The sequence below is a fragment of the Bos grunniens genome, chromosome 29 (genome assembly GCF_055505025.1).
Source record: "Bos grunniens cultivar Pamir isolate PY7600 chromosome 29, Bosgru_T2T1.0, whole genome shotgun sequence".
Lineage (NCBI taxonomy): Eukaryota > Metazoa > Chordata > Mammalia > Artiodactyla > Bovidae > Bos > Bos grunniens.
Window position 1 is genome coordinate 8,041,710 of NC_141193.1, and position 20,312 is coordinate 8,062,021.

The following is a 20,312-nucleotide window of genomic DNA, read 5'->3' on the forward strand; positions in this document are numbered from 1 at the left end:
GAAGACGTGCAAACCCTGGGACGTCCGCGCGCCGCACTTCGGACAGCCGCCTTCGCGACCGCAGCACTTCCGCGAGCCTCCCCACAAGGGGCGGGGCGAAACAGGTGCGGTTGCCACGGCACCCGGGCCAGGGCAGGTGCGGAGGGGGGCGCCGCAGCGGAACTAGCGGCGCTCGCGAGATTTGCAATCGGCCAATGAGAGGCGGGGAAGGGGGGGACGTGGCGCGGGGCGCGCGGGCGGGGCTCCTCCTTCCCTCTCCCAGTTCCCCGCGGCCCCGAGTGGCGGCGTCGCGCGGCCGGGCCTTATAAAGAGCGCACGGCTAGGCGCGCGTTCCACTGTGCAGAAGGGCACTCGGCCGGCCGTGCCGTACGCCTGCGCAGTGCGGGCCGCTCCCCGCCCCCCTGCCCCACCGCCCCCTTAGCCGGCCGGCTCGGCCCAGCCTCGGCTCCGCGTCCTCGCTCGGCTCTCAGCCGCCCCTTTGCCCTGCAGCAGCCAGCCCGGTGTCCAGCAGCATGTTCAGCTGGGTCAGCAAGGATGCCCGCCGCAAGAAGGAGCCGGAGCTCTTCCAGACGGTGTCCGAGGGGCTGCGGCAGCTGTACGCGCAGAAGCTGCTGCCCCTGGAGGAGCACTACCGCTTCCACGAGTTCCACTCTCCCGCGCTGGAGGACGCCGACTTCGACAACAAGCCCATGGTGCTCCTCGTGGGCCAGTACAGCACGGGCAAGACCACCTTCATCCGGCACCTGATTGAGCAGGACTTCCCGGGGATGCGCATCGGGCCCGAGCCCACCACCGACTCTTTCATCGCGGTCATGCACGGCCCCACCGAGGGCGTGGTGCCGGGCAACGCGCTCGTCGTCGACCCGCGGCGGCCCTTCCGCAAGCTCAACGCCTTCGGCAACGCCTTCCTCAACAGGTAGCTACCCCTCGACGCGGGGTTGGGGGGGAGGGAGGCGCCGGGGTCCCGACTGTCCAGTGACCACTGCCCCCGCTGCTCTTTGTCCGGAGCCCCCGTGAGACCCCTCAGCGACCACACCCCGGAACTGGGTTCCCTGCCACTTTCCAAAGAAAACCCTTACCAAGGGGGTCTGCGAGTAGGTGTCGCCGGCTCCCGCGGCTCTGTCTCCCCCCGCACCCCTCCCCCGAATTTCCCAGGTTATCGGTTTAACTCCCAACCCCCAACCCTGGCAGATCCCAGACGCCTCACATCCCTCAGGTAGTCTTGGTTTCCACCTCCTTCCCTAAGGCTGGGCGCACCTAATTCATTCAGACCAACCCCCTCACCCCCTCCCTTCAAGGGTCTGTTTCTTAAGTGTCCTGGAAAAATACAGTGAAACTTTTAGCCATTCACTTTGCTGGTGTGGTGTGCCTCCCTGGAGACCGGTGGTTTGTGGAGGAGGGACCGGGGAGATCTGCTGTGGCCTGCTGAGTTTGGGGCGGCCTGCAGAGGCAGCAGACAGAGGGGAGCACCAGCACTTCTTCCAGGGGCAGCTCTGAAGGGCCTGTGCTGCTTTAAAGGTTTCTGGGGTAAGGGTCTGTGCTGCCAGGCCGTGGCCCCTGGAGCCCTGGAATGAGATTGCAGCCCCAGTAAACTCCCTAGGATGTTCTCTAACCTACTTGGGCCTCTGTTTCCCAGTTAAATGGGTAAATGAGAGTAACCCTGTAGAGGTCTGACCTCAGGACCCTATGAATGAAATACATCAGCCTCCTTCTCAGGAGCGCTACAGCCTGGTTCATTTTTCTCTAAAAGAACTCAAGGTCCCGGCTCAATGGGTATTCTAAAATCCCCCACCTCCTACGCTCCCAGGGGACATACCAAAGGACTTCACGAATCTGTCTTCTCTGCCAAACTCCATTAGAGGAGTGACTTTACATGCCTTTCAAAGTCCCTTCTGGGGAGGGGCCTCAGAAGGAATCCCTGACTCTTGCCTTCCAGAAGGTCCCCGCCCTGTGTGATCACATTCCTTTCCAGACACTGTCCAGCCCCACAGGGTAGATCAGCTCGACCTCCATCCCAGCCAGTGGCCAGGCCAACCTCCGTGTGCAGAGCTGACCTTTTAACCGAGAAGACAGGCGGGCTTCTGTTGTCTTTTTGCCTCTTCGGGGCATTTAAACCTGCCTTCCTGTTTCATGGCTTATGGTGTTGGTGAGTCAGGGCCAGAGTAGAGTAAAGCCCTCGGAGTGGGACTCCTGAAGAGGCAGGGTCCTCCTGGCCAGCAGCCCGCCTCGGAGAGATACTGGGGTCTGAGACCTGTACCTAAAGATGGGCAGCTGGCTGACTGTCACCTGGTGGGCGCCATACAGTCTTGTGGAAGGTTTCCCTGCCAGGCTGGGAATTCCGAGCACTCTTAGGTCTGCTGTCCCAGAGAAATGTGGGAGGCTAGAAGAAAGGAGTTGTATCTCCTTCTGCTGGCCTTAGGTGTCCACTGTTGATTGTGAGAGCAGACCTTTTTTGTAAGGAGAAGTGGATGTATGACCTCTTTTCTGAATTTGGAGACCTAAAGTTTCGGAGCTGGAAGGGATCTTAGACATCATCTCGTTCAGGAAACCGCTGCTCAGGGAGCCCAGCCGTTGACGAGTTCACCACCGAGCAAGTTAATGCAGCGCCCTTGCAGGGCCGATTGTCTGCCTTTGTGCAGCCAGTTACCTCCTCCTGCTGCTTCTCGTTGAAAAAAAAATAAAAAACCAGTGGTTCAGGAATGCGGGTCGAAGAGAGGCACCCTGACTGTCTGTGCTGGTGCCGCAGGACCCCAGAGCCACGCTTTTATCTCCTTCTGCCACCGCTTCATCGCCAGAGGGTCCCAGAACACTAGCGACCTCACCGGAAGGGGCTTGTCAGCCGCGGGTGGGGATGTGGGTTTGCGCTGGAGCCGAGGCCCGAGCCGTGTCAGCCCGCGTAGTACACCAGCGCCGCCGGCCAGCCGGGGCACACAAAGGGGGCTCTTCACTGGCTGACACAGCCTCTCCCGCACCCTTAAAGAGACTCATTGAGTCATGGACTTGACTTTCCGGCCTCTTCCCCCTGAGTGGCTGCTCTAAGACTCAAATCAGAGCCAGGGTGCAGCCCGGGTACTTGTAACTGGTACTTGTAGCTCGAGATGAAATCAGCACATCCTTGTTGGTGAGAAAATGGGATGGGACACGTCTACACTGCCCGCTCCCTTTCGTGTTTTTGGCCTCACTCTCCGGGCTTTGCAGCGCACCTGATCCGTACAGATGTCAACTTACTGGCTAGGCTCTTGACAAGGCCGTTTTACGTGTGTTGCTTCTCAGAGCCAGCTGAAAATCCTCCCGTTTTGGTTTTCTCTCCGCTGACTCCTTCCCTGGCAGGAGCACCAGGTCGTGCGTTTATTTACAGCATATGTGCTCTGCTGCTGGCACGGTGAGGATGAGGCCCAAGCTTTCTTCATCCTGAGAGTCAGCTGCTTCTGCTCGGTTGTACCTGCAGGCAGCACCTCTTGCCCCCGGCCAGCTGCCCCTGGCCTGTGGGCTGTGGTCCCTTGGGATGGGGCCTCAGGGAGAAGCTAATCTCCTCAGATTCCTAGACAATGGGCCAGTATTTTCTTTGCTCGCAGTACCTTGTCTAGAGAAGTGTTTAGAGGACTTCTCTGTGTCCAGTCAAGAATCTCTGGTATCAGATGGGACAGTTCTGGGCTGTTCTGAGCTCGGTGGGAACTCAGGTACACAGAGCTGAGCCCTCGCCCGCGACTCTCTGGCTTCATTCTTCCCTGATCTGCTTCGACTTTCAGAGAATTTGGTGTCTGTGCTTCCCTGCCCCACCATCCACCAGCCTGTGTGGTCCCCTGGCTGTCGCTGGCTGCCCACTGCAGTCCTTTCACCCAAGCAGCTGGGTGGAAGGGAGGGCTGGCCCCAGCAGGTATAGGAAAGGACCATCTCTCTTGGCATGTGGAAGTTTAGCCAGGTGGCTGAAAATCTTAATATGCAATTCCAAGGTCCCAGTTGTCACTCTTTGCCTTCCTTCTGGGTTTGAATGGTGACTGAAGCTTGTGTGTGCAGTTTTCGCTAACACATCAGCAACTTGGAAGTTGAACTCTCGAACTGTGGGGGGAAGAGCTCAGTGAGGGAAGTGCTGATGTGGGTCAGTTGGAGCCTGCTGGTTGAATTCCCAGTTAAGACAATACAAGCAATCTGCTGGCCATCCCGGAAACTTTTTTTCTGGCCACACGGTATGCAGGATCTTCGTTCCCCTACCAGGGGTTGAACCTGTGCCTCCTGCAGTGGAAGTGCAGCATCCTCCACACTGAACCGTCAGGGGTTCCCACCCCTGGAAACTTAAGACATTAGAGAAACCTCCTTTAGGTTCCTTGCTTCTGAAAGGGAAGCCAGAGGCAGAGATGAGGGGAGTACAGAAATCACTGCTGTTTCACCCGGAGCAGCGATACCGAATCTTGACCGCGCTCTTCCGGGCTCTTGCTCTCGTGCAGGTTCATGTGCGCCCAGCTGCCCAACCCGGTCCTGGACAGCATAAGCATCATTGACACGCCGGGGATCCTGTCTGGAGAGAAGCAGCGCATCAGCAGAGGTAAGCAAACTCTGGCACAGCCCGGGGCGCCCGGTGTCATCAGACAACTTCCATCTGACGCCAGGGACACAGCCCAGAGGCTGCCCAAGGCTCTCCCAGCCTGAGTGAGAACGCTTTTCCCATCAGCCTTGCTATCTGCATGGCGGCTCCCTCTGCTGAGGTTATAGGCGTTGTCAGGGTAAGACGACAGCCAACTGTATGTGGTTTTCAAGTTTCCCAGCCTCTGGGGCCTTCTGGAAAAGGAGGGCAGGATCCTGGCTGGCTGTGAGGTCCAGGTACCCTGGTCAGCATTGCTGCTCTCAACGAGCCTCTGGTTCCCCTGGGGCTCGTTCACCTTAGTTTGAAAGCTTTGCCTCCCAGAGGTGGATAAATTCCTAGCGAGTCCAGCAGGACTGTGAGAGAACAGTTTGACTTGAAAGAGCGAGCCAAAAGGAGAAGCTGGCAGGGATCTGTTAAACATTTTGGGCTGTGGAAACATGTTTAAATTTGCTTAAATACTGTTCATCAGCAGCCTCCCTGGGTGCCGTGTGTGGTGGTAAGGTTTGCATGCTGAATATTAGTGTACCAGGCCCATTTTAGTTGTCTAAACTCCTGTCTCAACTTCGCCAAGCTTTTCTAAACATCTGGTTCAGGATGTGCCTGACCTGGGTTATATTTCTGCTGCTGCCTTTTTCTGTGGAAGGGAGGGGAGCCTCCGGGTTTGAATGCTTTCTGGGAGGAGCATGGGGGCCAGCTCGGAGCAGAGCCTGCAGCTGCAAATGTAAAAGTGAAACAGAATCAGCCTCAGAGGGGGTTAAGGACAAGTGGCCAGATTTGTTTATCATTAACTCGCAGACCTCTCCTGTCTCTCCCCCTTCCCCAGCAGGCCGCCTGGCATTAGTGAGCTTCACAGCAGAAGCCAGCAGCCTGAGATTTGGGAGGCAGTGTGTCTGTGAGGGGGTGGGGGCCCTGTTTTCAGTGCTGAGAAAGCCTGCTGCTGCTCTTTTTTCCTGGCTTGTGGGCCCCTGTCGATATGGGATTGCATCAGAACATGCTGAAACTGCTCTTATCTCTCCATCTGGTCTAAACTTTTAGGTTTTCCACCCCTGATGATAGTCACACATCTAGAGGTTCAAAAGAGCAGATTTGGGGGCCTCTTTGAAAGTGGCCAGGGCCAGTTCTTTCTTTCTTACTGCTGTTGTTGCTCCAACCTGGTTGTACGAAATGCCCGATAAACAAGGCTGTTGTCATTTGCCAAAACAAGCCTTGAGTATCTGATTAAGTTACTCTTAAAGAGAGAGACCCACAAAAGGGAATTTCTTCTCCATCTCCTTCCAGGACTGAGCTACTCTGGGGGAACTTTCTTTGAGACTCTGTAGAGTTCTGTCTTTAATGGCCTGGGGGAGTAGGCAGGGAGGGGGTCTCCTGACTGGGGGCTGTCAGGTCAGATTGGTCAGTTGATGTGAATGCATCTTTGGATAAGGGGTAATAATAGCTCATAAAAAGGGCTTCCCCAGTGCCTCTACAGTAAAGAATCCTCCTGTAGTGCAGGTAGCCGCAAGAGACACAGGTTTGATCCCTGGGTCGAGAAGATCCCCTGGAGGAGGGCATGACAACCTACTTCAGTATTCTGGCCTGGAGAATCCCATGGACAGAGGAGGCTGGTGGCTACAGTCCATAGGGTGGCTCAAAGTTGGACATGACTAAAGTGACTTGGCACGCACACACACATCCTCCCCAAGCACCACCTCTTATAACCTTCAGAGCTGGAAGTTAAGGTATTTAAGGAAAAGCATTTGGGGTTCTTGTGGCCCCTGTTGTCTCCTAAAAGGGAACTCAGAAAGTTTTCCACCAGTGCTGTGAAATTCCCCTGCTGGGCAGTTTTTGAAACTTCAGGCAGGGGCCTCAGAGCTCAGCTGACTGAGGAGTTGGGCGTATCTGCCTCTCTCTCGTTTTTTTCCAATATTTATTTGTTTGGCCATGCCGGATCCCCAGTTGCAGTACGCAGGCTCTTCAGTCTTCGCTGGGGCATGCGAGGTCTTCTTGCGGCATGTGAGCTCTAGTTCCCTGAGCAGGGATCAAACCCGGGCCCCTGCGTTAGGAGCGCAGAGCCTTAGCCACTGGACCACCAAGGAAGTCCCCCGGGTGTCTGTCGAGCTGCACAGGGTGCCCTGGCGCTGCCTGCAGGGGGTGTTTCCCTCCCCTGCTCCCCTTCCCTCTGCTTCCTCACCCCATCCGTAGGAAGGTGGGCAGTGGTGTCCGGACTTGCTGGCTGCAGGACAGGCACCGAGCGGGGCCTCAGCGTGCTCTGCAGTCCAGCGGCGTGCGTGTCACTGGGGACCAGGCCTCCCCAGCCCACCTGGTATCCATGCACATGGCAGATACTTGGAGGAAGACGCTAGCAGGAGACTGCTGTATTTCCCCATCATGGGCAGGAAGGAGGAGGTTGGCTTACAGATAAGTGCATCACTTTGATTGAAGGAGGGCTGTTCTCCTGTGAGGGATCCAGCTGATTTTATCCACTGTTTCTTTCCCTCCATAACTCTAGCGGTCTTAAAGTATTCTACTAAAAGTTGTGGGCTTCCCACATGACACTAGTGGTAAAGAACCCGCCTGCCAATGCAGGAGACTTAAGAGACATGGGTTCGATCCTTGGGTCAGGAAGATCCCCTGGAGGAGGGCGTGGCAACCGACTCCAGTGTTCTTGCCTGGATACTCCCATGGACAGAGGAGGCAGCGGGGCTATAGTCCATGGGGTCGCACGAAGTCAGACACGACTGAAGCGAGTTAGCGCGCACTAAAAGTTACCAAGTTGGGATTTACTGCGGGTTACGTTTGGGGTCAGCGTTTTATCAGTGGAGAAAGGCCATCAGACTGGACCTCTTGGATGTGCTGGGTGTGGCCTCCGGGGTGGTGTCCTCCAGGTGGACACGACAGTGGTTGGCTTCTCCTTGGAGACCCCATTCATCTGTCACCGCAAAGGTCCATGTCCCCCGGCAGAGGAAGTTAGGGAAGGGCAGTGCGTTCCAGGCTCCCCGGTGGCCACCCCTTGTTCCCAGTGCCGACAGGGTGGAAAGCAGGTGTTTCCCTCTCAGAAAGATCGGGTCCACAGCACATGTGGGTCCCGGGCAGGCGGCAGGCGTTTCTGTGGTCTGCTGACCTCATTCCCTGGAAGTCGAGCAGCCTTCTGGAGGCTACAGTTGGCGTCACTTATTGCATTTACCTCCAGTTCCCACCCTGTTGGCCTGGCCCCTCCTGACTTTTCCCCTTTCTGAACGGTGCCTAGTGTGTGCAGGAAGTACTGGGTGGGGAGATAAGAGGTGGGTCCCGAGCAGGCCCAAAGCGATCAGGACCCAGCCCAGGCCCTGCAGGAGACGCCTGAGAAGTCCTGCAGGGAAGAGTAGGGGCCTCTGGGGGTCTTGGGCTGCCCCCCACCCCCTTGTGCTAATCTCCTGAGTGCCTCAAGATAAAGTGCTCTCATGTCAGCGGACAAAGGTGACCTGCGAGGCCAGCATTCATTCTCGGGTGCTGCCCCTGTGACTGATACAAGGCATTCCAGAGGGCACATGGGGCCCGCGGGGCTGGTGCCCGGGGCTCCCAGGCTGCTGGCTGCCCGCACAGTCAGGCAGGGCCTGGGCAGGAGCGGGTCTTCCCACGCCGGTCCTCCGTGGGCAGCGGAGGGAGGCGCTCGGTGGAAGCAGGGGCCGGCCAGGGTGGCCCTGCCACTGTCATGGCGAGGCTGGGAGCTGAGCCGTGCCTCCCCCGCCACCCCTCCCCTGTTCGTGGGAGTCGAGTCAGCAGGGACCAGTTGTTTTGAGTTGCATTAGGGCATGGAGCTCGGCCGGCCAGTGTCTGCTTTCTGCTTGACCTCTGTGCTAGGAACCAGCACCACTCGCCGGCTGCAGCAGCTGCCTCTCAGGAAGTCACTGCTCTTCAGATGAGGAAACGGAGGCTTAGCACCATTAAGCAGCCTAAGAGGACATGGGCCAGCACGTGCTGGCACTGGGATTCGAACCCAGCAGAGGCTTCAGTGTGTGGGAGGCCGGCACTCTGGGCTGAGGAGCTCTGAGAGCATGGCTCTGACAAGCCCTGGGCCCTGCTGTGCCGGGCTCAGCTCCCCGGAATGCGCAGGGTCTACCCTGTTTCTCTCCCCGCCTGAGACCAGATTCCAAGTCCAGAAATGGGCCTGAGGCTCAGGGCTTTGAACAGCAATGCTGAGATTTTGTTTTCGCTCCCTATTCTCTGCCTCCAGCTAGAAATCCGCCCCCACCCCCAGCTGTCCATGGATGGGACCTGGGAGCCCTGGCTAAGGCTGGGTTCTCACTTGCTCCCTGCTAACTGTCCCTGGATCCCAGGCTCTATCTAAGCTCAGGAGCCATCCCTCGCCTGCCCCGCCCCCTGACCACAGGTGGCCTTTCCTGCTGCCCTCTCCTGAGAGGCCCTGGCCCCGAAAGCTCACCAGGTTTTCTGTTGCCCGTAGAACGGCTCCATGAGCCTGCCTTGAAGCCTCGTGAGAGGCTGAGTACTGCATCCCTGCTGGGGCCCTAGGCAGGTGCTGCGCCCCCGGGAGCCGTGTTGATAGAGCAGGGAGAGCAGCACCAGCCTCCAGGTTCTCGTCAGCGGTCACAGGAATTTGCAAGTGTTAAGCTTTTGCCCTAGTGCCCGCTGCCCAATTCAGTGTTCCACAAATGTCAGCTGAATAAAAATACAGTGAAAAACCCAGGGATTCCCAGACTGTGATGAGGAAGGCCTTTCTCTGAAGAACATCCCGAGGAGGCTGGAGGAGGGGAAGCACTGACTCAGCAGGGATTTCCCTTCAGACTCCAGGACCTCCTCTGGGGGCCTGGCTTCAGCACAGCTACCTCCTCAGGGCCTTCCTCTCACTACCCCCCCACCCCCCGCCCCCCGCCTCTGTCCAGCTTTTGGCCGCTCTGCCCGTGGGGGAGTGGGACCAGCCCATGCTGGAGCCCCACCTGTTCCCGGGCAGCTGCCTGCAAACACTCAGTTTATATTTGGGGCTCGAGGCATTCTTCACACATTAGAAGTCGTTGCCCACACAGCCGTCGGAATTTGAGCTTCTTGGGCCCAAAATACAAATCCTGTGAGTAAGAGATTGCAAACATTTACGGAGCGCTTAGGACGGGTCAGGCACTCACTCACTCACAGTCTCAGCAAAACTTGCCACCTTCAGGTTGCAGGTGAAAAAACGGAAGCTCAGAGAGTAGAAGGTCCAGGCCTGATTCCAGAGTCCATCCACCCTGTCCCCACCCCCTGCCCCCCTCCTCTGTTCTTTGTTGCTTATTTCTAGGCCGGATTTATTGAGGTCTGTTACACAGGATAAAAGTTCAGCCAAGGCAGCAGTTGTATAGCCACTGCTGCCATGACCAAGACACAGAGTTTCCATCGCCCCCAGGAAGTTCCCCGCATGCCTTTGTAGTCCCTCATCCACATCCCGCATCAGGCAACCACTGATCTTTGCCCCAAGGTCGTGCCTTTCCAGAAAGTCATAGACAGAATCATACAGAACGAAGCCTTTAGTGTCTGTATTCTTGGACTTAGCGTGTGCTTTTGAGGCTCATCCGTCTTTGAGAGCCTGTAGTTCATTCCTTTTTGTAGCTACTGCATCCTGGGCTATGGATGTACTGTAACTTGTCATCTATCTTCCCTGTTGAAGGGCATCTGGGTTTCTGGTTTGGAGCAGTTTTGAATAAAGCTGCTGTAAATGTTCGCGCAGAGTGCTGATTTTAATTTCTCAGTTCTCAAGGCACGTGGGGTCTTAGTACCGTGACCAGGGATCAAACCGCTGCCCCCGCAGTGGGAGTGCCGAGTCTTAACCACTGGACCAGGGAAGTCCCGGTTTCTCAGTTTCTTTTCTTGGACCCGTTCTCCCAGCCTCTGTGCCCTTCCCTTAGGATCTGTAGCCCCAGGGAACTCTGAACAAGTCCTCACGGTGTGTACTCTTTGCTCTTTAATCTCTCGTGTCCTCCTGCACCCCTTCCTCCGGGCCCCAGCGCGGGTTAAGCATGTGTGATGGGAGCTGTGGCAAGAAACGCCGAGGCCCACGCAGCTTGAATGGCAGGAAACAAAAATCGACTGGAGACAAACCCTCTATTGTTTGCATTCTAGAAACTTCTGGAATAGCTGAAGCAGCTTCCCCCCCCCAGCTACTGGAACTACCTGTGTTTGGAGGATGCTGGGCTGGGGCGAGGCTGAATCCCAACTCTTCCCTCTTCTCTGTGCTAGAGGGTGGGGAGCGAGACTCTTGACTGGAAGGCAGACCCCATCAGGAGGGAGGCAGCGCCACAGGGGCAGAACCCCTGGAGCAGCTGGGACCTGCAGGAGGCTCGCTGGGGACGGGGCCAAGGCCAGAGGGGCAGGCTGGGGCCTCCTGTCTATATGACCCATGTAAAATACGCATGAAAGTGTCAGTCACTCAGTCGTGTCTGACTCTGCCACCCGATGGTCTGTCCATGGAATTCTCCGGGCAAGAATACTGGAGTGGGTTGCCATTCACTTCTCCAGGGGATCTTCCTGACCCAGGGATCAGACCCTGATCTCCCGCACTGCAGGCACATTCTTTACTGTCTGAGCTACAGGAAGTCTGAAACATGCATAGCATACGGTTTACCATTTCAACCATATTTTAAATGCACAGGTCAGTGGCTTTAAGTACGTTCCCATTGTTGTACAAATACCACCACCATCTTTCTCCTCCATAAGTTTCTTCCTCTTCCCAAGGGGAAACTCTGTCTTCATTAAAGTACAGCTCCCCTCCCCATCTCCAGCCCCTGGCCCCCACCATTCCTCTTTCTGTGAGTTTGACTCGAGGCACTTCATACCGGTGGAATCATCCCCCGTGACCAGCTTGTTTCATCATTTCATAATGTCTTCAAGGTCCCGGAACTTCCTGAGCCAAGCTTGTCTCTTATCAGCATGGCGTTTACTCACACTGCAGGCTCAGCCCTTTCTTTCCAGCTCAAACCCTTGGCTGTGTGTTCTGTGTCCTTTGTGGGTGTCAGCACCCCCGTGACCGTCCTCCTGAGATGCACGAGGCTGCAGCACGGTGTCCACACCCGTGTGTGGAGCGTGGTGTCCTCCTCACTGGGCGCCTTCCTGCTTCTGCTGGGGTTGCCGTGTGTTAGGCCCGATCCTGCCGCCAAGGCTGACCTCTAGGATGTCCCAGAGCCTGGAGCTCAGTGCTTGGGGCAGTGTTGGGGGTGGAGGGCTCCTCTCTGGACATGTCCCTGGTCCCAGGACTTGTCACCTCCCGCTAAGCCCCTTGGCACAGAACGCAGACTCAGTCGCTGCTCTTAGCATCCCTGATGTGGGTCGGTCCAGCCCTCGGTGCCCGTGGAGACACACAGGCTGAGGTGTTGGGGACCCCTGCCGTGGCCGCAGCCACATGGTAGGACGTGGTCCTCCACCTGCGATGACGTCTCTCGAGTCTGAGCATTGAGACCCTGTGCATGACCTGTGAGCGTGCTTGGCCAGCCACCCGGTCTCTCTCACCAAAAGTGTGAGCACTTTCCATATAAACAGGAAATTTCATTCACCTGCAAAAAAATGGGCTTCTTCGCTCTGTTGGCTCCAACTTGAGATGTTGGCGAGTAGCTGGGTTTGCAGGCAAGGCCACGCTCACTCTGGGTGGGGCTGGTGGACCTGGTGCCTCATTCAGAGGCGATTCCTCCTCCTCCTCTTGTCTTCCTCCTCCTGCTTTCTCTCTCTTCCTCCTCTCCCCCAATCAGATCCCCCCACCCCCCACCACTGGGGGACTGGAGGAGTGAGGCCAAGCTGCGTGGAGTCCGGGGGTGATCTCAGCTCCCTGCATGCCGTCCTGAGTCCCAGGCCAAAGCTAACTGGGCCTCGAGCCCAGCCCATCAGGGCGCCTCTCTCCCAGCAGCTCGTTTTTGGCATCACCGCCTCCCCAGCTGTGGGACTCGGGTCGTTTGGACTTGTGGTGGTCTGAGGACGAACAATGTGCCGAGGTGAGAAGTGGGGCCTCATTTTTGCCGAGAGGGAGCAGCCCTTCAGTCCTGAGTCATCGCCTTCTCAGCACTGACCTGCTTGTTCCCAGAGCCGGCCATAAAAGGCGGTGGCCACGAGGCTGGGGCTGGCCCGCTCTCTGCTCCTCCAGGGCCCTGGGGACCTTGTACTTTGGAGCCCGCAGCCTGGTGGTGGCGGGCGGGGGAGCGACCGGGCCCTCACCCTCTGCCTTCCTACACCCTCTGAGTGCAGGGAATCTGGTAGCCTGGCCGTTCCTTCATCTGCACGGCCCCTGGAAGGCTGATGGCTCCCCTGCCCAGGCTCAAGTTCACATTCACAGGGGCTTTGCTGTCCCCAACTCCGCCTCCCTCCCCCGCTGTTCAAAAACTGGAGGTGGCCGGTGGGCGGAGCCTCCCATCAGAGCGTCCTGGTTCCCACCCTGTCCTGTGGTGGAACAGGTTGCCCTGGCCGGGCTGCGTGCTAAGTCGACGGAAGCCGTGCGTTTGGGGTTTCCCTGAAGTTCGGCGTCTTCCCACAAGGACCAGCGCCGGCCTCTGGCTTTGAGCCAGGCTGACTGGTGTGTCGCCCTTGGTTCCTGATCAGTGACGCACCCCAGTGACTCAGAACCTCTTTCGGGGGCCCTGCCGCCTCTCCCTGGCCTGAGCCTACCCAACCGGCATTTGGTGCCGGGGCCTGTGCTGGGAGTCCATGTAGTCCTCCCTGTGAACTTAGGAGAAGGAATTGTAATTTGACTGTTACAGATAAAAAAAAGTGTACTCAGAAGTTAAGAATTTCGGGTCACAGAGTCAGTGGCCTGAGCTGGGAGTGAACTCCAGGGCTTTCTTACTAAAGGCCTGCGTTGTCTCTGCATGTCCAAATGCAGAGGCCTGCGTGGCTGCTGCTTTGGGCAGGCAGACAACCCTGGAGCCCATTTGAACTGGGGGCCGGGCACCCGGAATGTTTGTCTAACCAGGCACAGCTTCACTGCTGGCACGCCCCACACGGCCCGGTTTATCTTAAAGCATCCCCCGCCCTGGGGGAGTGTTCTGGCTGGAGGGGAGGCGGCCTGCAAGGCTGGACTCACGTTCAGCCCGGGAGGCTTGGCGGGACGGCTCAGCCCACGCCTTACAAGAAAGCAGGGAGGATGCCCTCTCTGTGGCACCGTGAGCCACTCTGGGCCTTTTGTTGACACTTGGTCCTTTCCTTTGCTCTCCCCCTCTGCCTGCTCCTCTTCTGCTCCCTGCTGTCTGGAGAAGGCCTGTTTAAATCCCAGCCTGGTTGGGGTGGGGAGTGTGGGTGCAGGTCTGCAGTAGAGGGGGCTGGTTTTTGGCCTGTTTCTGGGCAGTGTCCCAGGCCCTTCTGTACAGGAGTGCTTTCTCTGGCACCTTCTCAGGGGCGTGACTGTACTCTGGGAAGGATACAGTGGTTCCTAGGAGGGCCGGCCTGCATTTGGGGTAGCTTCTGGCCAGCAGGTGAGGAACAAGGGGACTTGCCCAGAGTCACGCAGATAGTGGCGGCTCGAGGGCTGGGACCCAAGCTTCCCAAAGACTTGAGCCCTTGTTTCCATGGTCTTCCTACCACTCCTTAGTATTCCTAAAAGGTAAGCAGAATTTTTACTTTTTCTGGGGACAGTACAGGTAGAAGCATTTTGAGGTGGCATAATTGTAAAAATGTGTTACAATTAAACCACTATTGCAGAGACTCACAGATCCATTGGCTTCAATGAAGCATCTGATAGTTTGTGTGAAATACGGTAGTCCTGAACCCACGGTAGGTATTCCAGCTCCTGTCCTCACACCTGCATTCCAGGCCTCAGGGAGGGAGACGAGGAAAAAGGGCTGGTGCACCTTTTCGTGGCTTGTTCGTTTCTGCAGCAGAGAGGCTGGGAAATTCAGTCTGAAGCTGGGGGACCGGGAATTGAGCTGAAACCAGACGGTTCTGTCAGCAGTGCAGCCGCAGACCAACAGCCTTAATTGTTGGTGGGAAACAGCACAGAATAGAGTCGGGAACTGGGGCTTAGTCCAGCCGATTCATTTTAGAGGGGGAAGTGGTTTGCAGCACTTCATAGGTTTATAGAGCAAGGGTCAGCAAATATTTTCTCTTGGGGTCAGAGCGTTCAAAATCACTGGCTTTCCAGGCCTCGTGGTCTCTGCCACAGCCAAACCCCGCTGTCATAGTGCAAAAACAGCCAGAGGCAGTACAGGTGAGCAGGCTGCGTTCCGATAAACTTTATGAAACAGGTGGAGGGCCACATCCGGCCCCTGCGCTGTAGCTTGCCAACCCCTGCTGTAGAGAATGCATGGCGCTCCTGAAGCACAGGAGCCCAGCATGGAGCCCTGGACAAGCGGCAGCGGCAGGTCTTCCTGCTCTTACCTGTGGCTGCCATCAGGGGCGCCCAGCTGGGAGCGCCCAAGTCTGCCCTCACCGCCTGGTGCTGAACTGTGCCGCTCGCTCTCCTCCTCGCTTTTGCCATAGTTGTTCCCACTTTAGGACTTGGACTTCATGAGTTTCTTTCCATTATTTGGGCTTTATTTTTTTGTATTCCATTTTTTTTTCCCTATTCCATTATTATGGGCTTCCCTTGTGACTCAGCCGGTAAAGAATCCGCCTGCATTGCGGGAGACCTGGGTTTGATCCCTGGGTTGGGAAGATCCCCTGGAGAAGGGAAAAGCTGCCCACTCCAGTATTCTGGCCTGGAGAATTCCATGGACTGTATAGTCCATGGGGTCGCAAAGAGTTGGACACGACTGAGTGACTTTCATTTTCCGTTATTTGTTTGTAAAGCATCTCTCAGTGCCATATGCTGCATGGGTGAGGGCGCTACCATGGTGGGTATGGAAGTAGGGGGTGCCTGACTGACCTGCTGCCCGCAGGGTGCTGTGCTGTCCACAGGAGTCCCTTCTGGAAACTTAGGGTAAGAAGTGCCAGGCCAACTCAGAGATGGGAGCCATCAGACCCCCAGAGCCCCTGACCCACCCTTTCTCTTCCGGCAGGGTATGACTTTGCGGCCGTCCTCGAGTGGTTTGCCGAGCGGGTGGACCGTATCATCCTGCTCTTTGACGCCCACAAGCTGGACATCTCTGACGAGTTCTCAGAGGTCATCAAGGCCCTCAAGAACCACGAGGACAAGATCCGTGTGGTGCTGAACAAGGCCGACCAGATTGAGACGCAGCAGCTGATGCGGGTCTACGGGGCCCTCATGTGGTCCCTGGGAAAGATCATCAACACCCCCGAGGTGGTCCGGGTGTACATCGGCTCCTTCTGGTCCCACCCGCTCCTCATCCCCGACAACCGCAAGCTCTTCGAGGCCGAGGAGCAGGACCTCTTCAAAGACATCCAGTCTCTGCCCCGAAACGCTGCCCTCAGGAAGCTCAATGACCTAATCAAGAGGGCGCGGCTGGCCAAGGTAGACTGTGGGGCGGGCGGCCGCGGGCCAGGGCGCTCTGGGGTGTCAGTTCGGGGCCCTGGGACTGGGTGCCCCAGACCCAGCCCTGCACTCGTTGGCCACACTGTGCCATGCCTCGTCTGAATCTGTCCTCTTGTGCACCCATGGGTACAACCTCTTCCTCACTGAGATTCCTTTTAACACATAAACATCAAAACAAGAAGATGCCACTCTACCGAGGGGCGGCCTGGGGAGTGGAGCGTGGGTGGGGAGCCGCTCGAGGCCTCATCGGCTGGCCCCCCAGGCCTGCCAAGCACTGAGGGCCTGCAGCACGTGCGGGGATGCAGTGGGAACTGCTAGGTTCCCAGCCTCCCGGCATCTGTCCGCCGCACAGGGGAAAGCAGAGGATGAAAAGAAAGCACGGTTTATTTGTATCGTCTTGGTTGCTACCAAGCAGGTGGCTGGGGAGCTGTCCTGAGGAGGGTGGACCAGACTGGGGGGACCCGGGCGGGAAGTGATGCTTCAGCTGGAACAGGAGGTAGTTCGTGGAGAATTGGGGCGCAGGCCTGCGGGCCCAGGGAAGCCACTGGGTGGCCTCCGCCCCAGAGGCCTTGCAAACCATCCCTGCCCTCTGTGGAAGCTCAGGGCCTGCTGGCGTCTGCGCACAGCATCTGAATTGCTCGAGTTGGGAGCCTCAGCGCCTGGCCGAGCGCTGCACAAGCCTCCGGTGTCTGGAAAGGGAAGGTTAATGCTGCCAGTGGGCCCTTCAGGCATCGAGGAGCAGAGCATGTTCCCTGTGTGTCTGTGCTCACACGGTCAGTCGTGTCCGGCTCTTCGCGACCCCATGGACTGTTGCCCCCTGTGCTCCTCTGTCCGTGGAATATCCTAGGCAAGAAGACTAGAGTAGGTTGCCATTTCCTTCTCCAAGGGATCTTCCCACCCCAGGGATGGAAACCATGTCCCTCGAGTCTCCTGCTTTGGCAGGCGGACTCTTTACCACCGGATCAATGGCATATCCTCTTAGGACATATGATTTTGAATAATGCCGCATCATGAGCATCTCCAGGGGCAAGCCCTGTCCTGGGAGAGCCGGGCACCCCCCCAGGCAGTGCTCCTGCCCCCGCGGAGCCGACTGCCTGTGTGTAGCCCAGAGGCTTTGGCACTCTGTTGTGGGCCAAACAGTGACTCAGGACACCCACTGTCTTGAGGCCTGAATTCAGGTAGCTCTGAGTACTCCCTGTCCCAAATAATGGGCAGTGACCCTTCATCCTTCACCTCTTGGTGTGTCTCCACCCTGGTTACCCAGAGTGCCCCAGGACCAGTAGACTGGAGCTTGCTAGAAGCATAGGTTTCTAGGCCTCAGCTCTGCCCTATTGAACCGGAATCTGCATTTGGACACAGTCTCCTGTGACCTGCTATATGCTTAGTAAAGAGGGAGAACCCTGCCCTGGAGGACTCAGGGCTGGGCTAAGAGAACCCCGCCCTACAGGACTCGGGGCTGCTCGGTTCTCTAGCTGTCTCACTTCTGGAACCTTCCTGATGGTGAGCTAGTTCTGAGAAAGGAACCCATTAGAACATCCATGTAAGTGGCTCCTGGCCTCAAGGGACAAGTGGTGTCCTGAGCTGAGGAAGAGAACGGTGAATGGAGGGGAGTGCTGGCCTCCTGTTTCCAGTCCAACTTCTGCTTGGTCACAGGAAAGGACCACGCCACCGCTGCCCCGCTCCCTGCCCCCCCTGCCCCCGCCCCCGGTCCCAGCCTGCCATCCAGCCCCACTCCTGCAGGGTTCTTGCTCAGCCTCAGGACAGAACGAGGGGCAGGCTTTGGGCCCCTGCTTGTTCATCTGCAGAGATGGTGTGTAATGGCGTGGCCCTCGGCACATTGAGTCACCCTGCCTGGAAAGCCCCAGCCTCTCCAGTCTTGTCCTGCACCTGCTGTTGTGAGACTGTTTCCTTTTCCTGGACTGAGTTGCTCAGTCTCTGCCAGCCTGTAATGAGCAAAGCTGTGACTGTGACCCTGTGACCAACCTGCTTCCCTCGGGCAGTTCTCAGCCAGGTTTCAACCCTGCAGGGAAGACAGGGTCAGGCTAGTGGAAGGGTTTTTCAGGGTGGAGTTGGCAGGTCTGGGAGAAGAGGGCGTAAAGTTGGCTGGCTGCAGCCCTCCTAGCTGGACGCTGCTTGGCAAGGCCATGGGATTGGAGGGCTGTGCTTGACAGGCTGCCAGCATTATTGCCCGCTGTAGGGAAGGGAAGGGTGTGCCACCCTAATTGGCAGGATCTATGTTAGATATACCCAACTAAGGTACTGAGTTAGATAAAGCCTGAAACATCTGAGAATATCCTTGTGGGAGTTTTCTAATCCTTAGTCATCCCAAGGCAGTCCTGATGATCATGCTGGGCATCACTTGATCAGGAGACGCCCTGAGAAGGTGTCCAGGAAGCACCTAACTCCACCCCTTCCCTGTCTTCACAGGTCCACGCGTATATCATCAGCTCCCTCAAGAAGGAGATGCCCAATGTCTTCGGGAAGGAGAGCAAGAAGAAAGAGCTGGTGAACAACCTGGGCGAGATCTACCAGAAGATTGAGCGGGAGCATCAGATCTCCCCCGGTGACTTCCCCAACCTCCGCAAGATGCAGGTACAGCCGCCCCCGGTGCCCTGGGAGCGGGCTGGTGGGGATCGGAATGCAGACGGCTCGGGGCACCGGGAAGGTGATTCTGGAGGGAACCCCGGCTCCACAGGGTGGGGCCTCCCAAAGTGGAAGCAGCACCCCACCCAATCGGAAGCTGACCCGGGAGAGGTGGACCCGGGCCGTGACACCTCGCAGGGGAATGTGGTGACTCACCCAGAGGGGTAGGGAGAGGACGGGGCTGTGCCAGGCACCCCAGCCTCCTCCCAGTTAATTCTTGCCTCAGCCCTGCTAGGAGGGGGACTGTTTTTACCTCCGACTTAAGAGAGAGGGGAGCCAGGATTGAAGTGGCTGGGCCATGAGGTGGAGCCAGCTCTTTTCCCTTGGGAACCCTTTGCTGCACCTGTGGCACCAGAGCCCAGGAGGGCCTGACCCAGGCCTGTCCGCCCTCCCCTGCCCCGACAGGAGCTCCTGCAGACCCAGGACTTCAGCAAATTCCAGGCCCTGAAGCCCAAGCTGCTGGACACAGTGGACGACATGCTGGCCAACGACATCGCCCGGCTAATGGTGATGGTGCGCCAGGAGGAGTCCCTGATGCCCGCCCAGGTCGTGAAGGGCGGTGCCTTCGACGGCACCATGAACGGGCCCTTTGGGCACGGCTATGGCGAGGGGGCCGGTGAGGGCATCGACGATGTCGAGTGGGTGGTGGGCAAGGACAAGCCCACCTACGACGAGATCTTCTACACGCTGTCGCCCGTGAACGGCAAGATCACGGGCGCCAACGCCAAGAAGGAGATGGTAAAGTCCAAGCTCCCCAACACTGTGCTGGGGAAGATCTGGAAGCTGGCCGACGTGGACCGGGACGGGCTGCTGGACGACGAGGAGTTCGCCCTGGCCAACCACCTCATCAAAGTCAAGCTGGAGGGCCACGAGCTGCCTGCCGACCTGCCTCCGCACCTGGTCCCGCCCTCCAAGCGGAGGCACGAGTGAGTGCCCCGCCGCCAGACTCCGGCACCCAGTGCCCGGCCAGGCGGAGACTTGGTGGGGGGTAGCCCGCAGTTCCCAAGACCATAAAGACTGAGTGCTGTTTCCTCAGCTTGCAAAGGAAAACCACCATCTTTCTCTTAAGGCTGCTCCTGGGGAGGCAGGGGTGATACTCACATGTGAATGACGGAATTTTGTGCATAAGAACTATGGATATTTTTAATATATAACGTTAGAGGCAGCGTTCTTTCTTGCCTCCTCCTCTGTCTGGCAGCCCCGCGCACGCAGGGCCTCTGTCCTCCCGAGGCGGGGAGTTGCCTGGCTCACCCCTCCTGCAGCTGTGGCCTCTGCAGACAGGGACGCAGGGTCCCTGTTTTCTCAGGCTGAGTCAGGCCATGGCCCCCTCCCCGCCCAGTCTGGCCTCTGCCGCCTCTCGCAGATTCGGTTGGTTCTGTGCCTCCCTCCTTCCCTTCCCGAGGTGCCCTGGCCACAGGCCCTGCCCTTGCTCCCGCATCCCCCGATGTGGCATCACAGAAGCCAGGCCTGCTCCCCTTTTTGTGGGGAGTCCAGGGGCGCAGGGGGCATGGGGTGGAGAAAGTCTTCCAGAGAAATACGTAAGCTAGTTTTTCTTCGATCAAGTAACCCTTTTCGTATTTGACTGAATTTTCCGGTAACTTCCCAGCCACTTGTTCAGAAGCTGTGAGTTTTGTCTCCTTCCCCACACTCCAGTCAGGAGCCATGGGAGGTGGGGTGCGTGCGGAGCACACCCCACTGGAGACCCCAGAGGCGGCATTCCCTGCTTCATCCTCTCAC

At 57.6% G+C, this 20,312-nt stretch overlaps 1 protein-coding gene across 1 annotated transcript; it reads left to right on the top strand.

Moving 5' to 3' along the window:
* Positions 1–334: 334 nt before the first annotated feature.
* Positions 335–19,740, top strand: EHD1 (EH domain containing 1). Its single transcript, XM_086385055.1, has 5 exons — positions 335–916; positions 4,446–4,543; positions 15,499–15,911; positions 18,360–18,524; positions 18,981–19,740. The coding sequence occupies exons 1-5, from the start codon at positions 513–515 to the stop codon at positions 19,503–19,505; spliced, it is 1,605 nt and encodes a 534-aa protein (XP_086241181.1). The 5' UTR covers positions 335–512; the 3' UTR covers positions 19,506–19,740.
* The last annotated feature ends 572 nt before the right edge of the window (positions 19,741–20,312 follow it).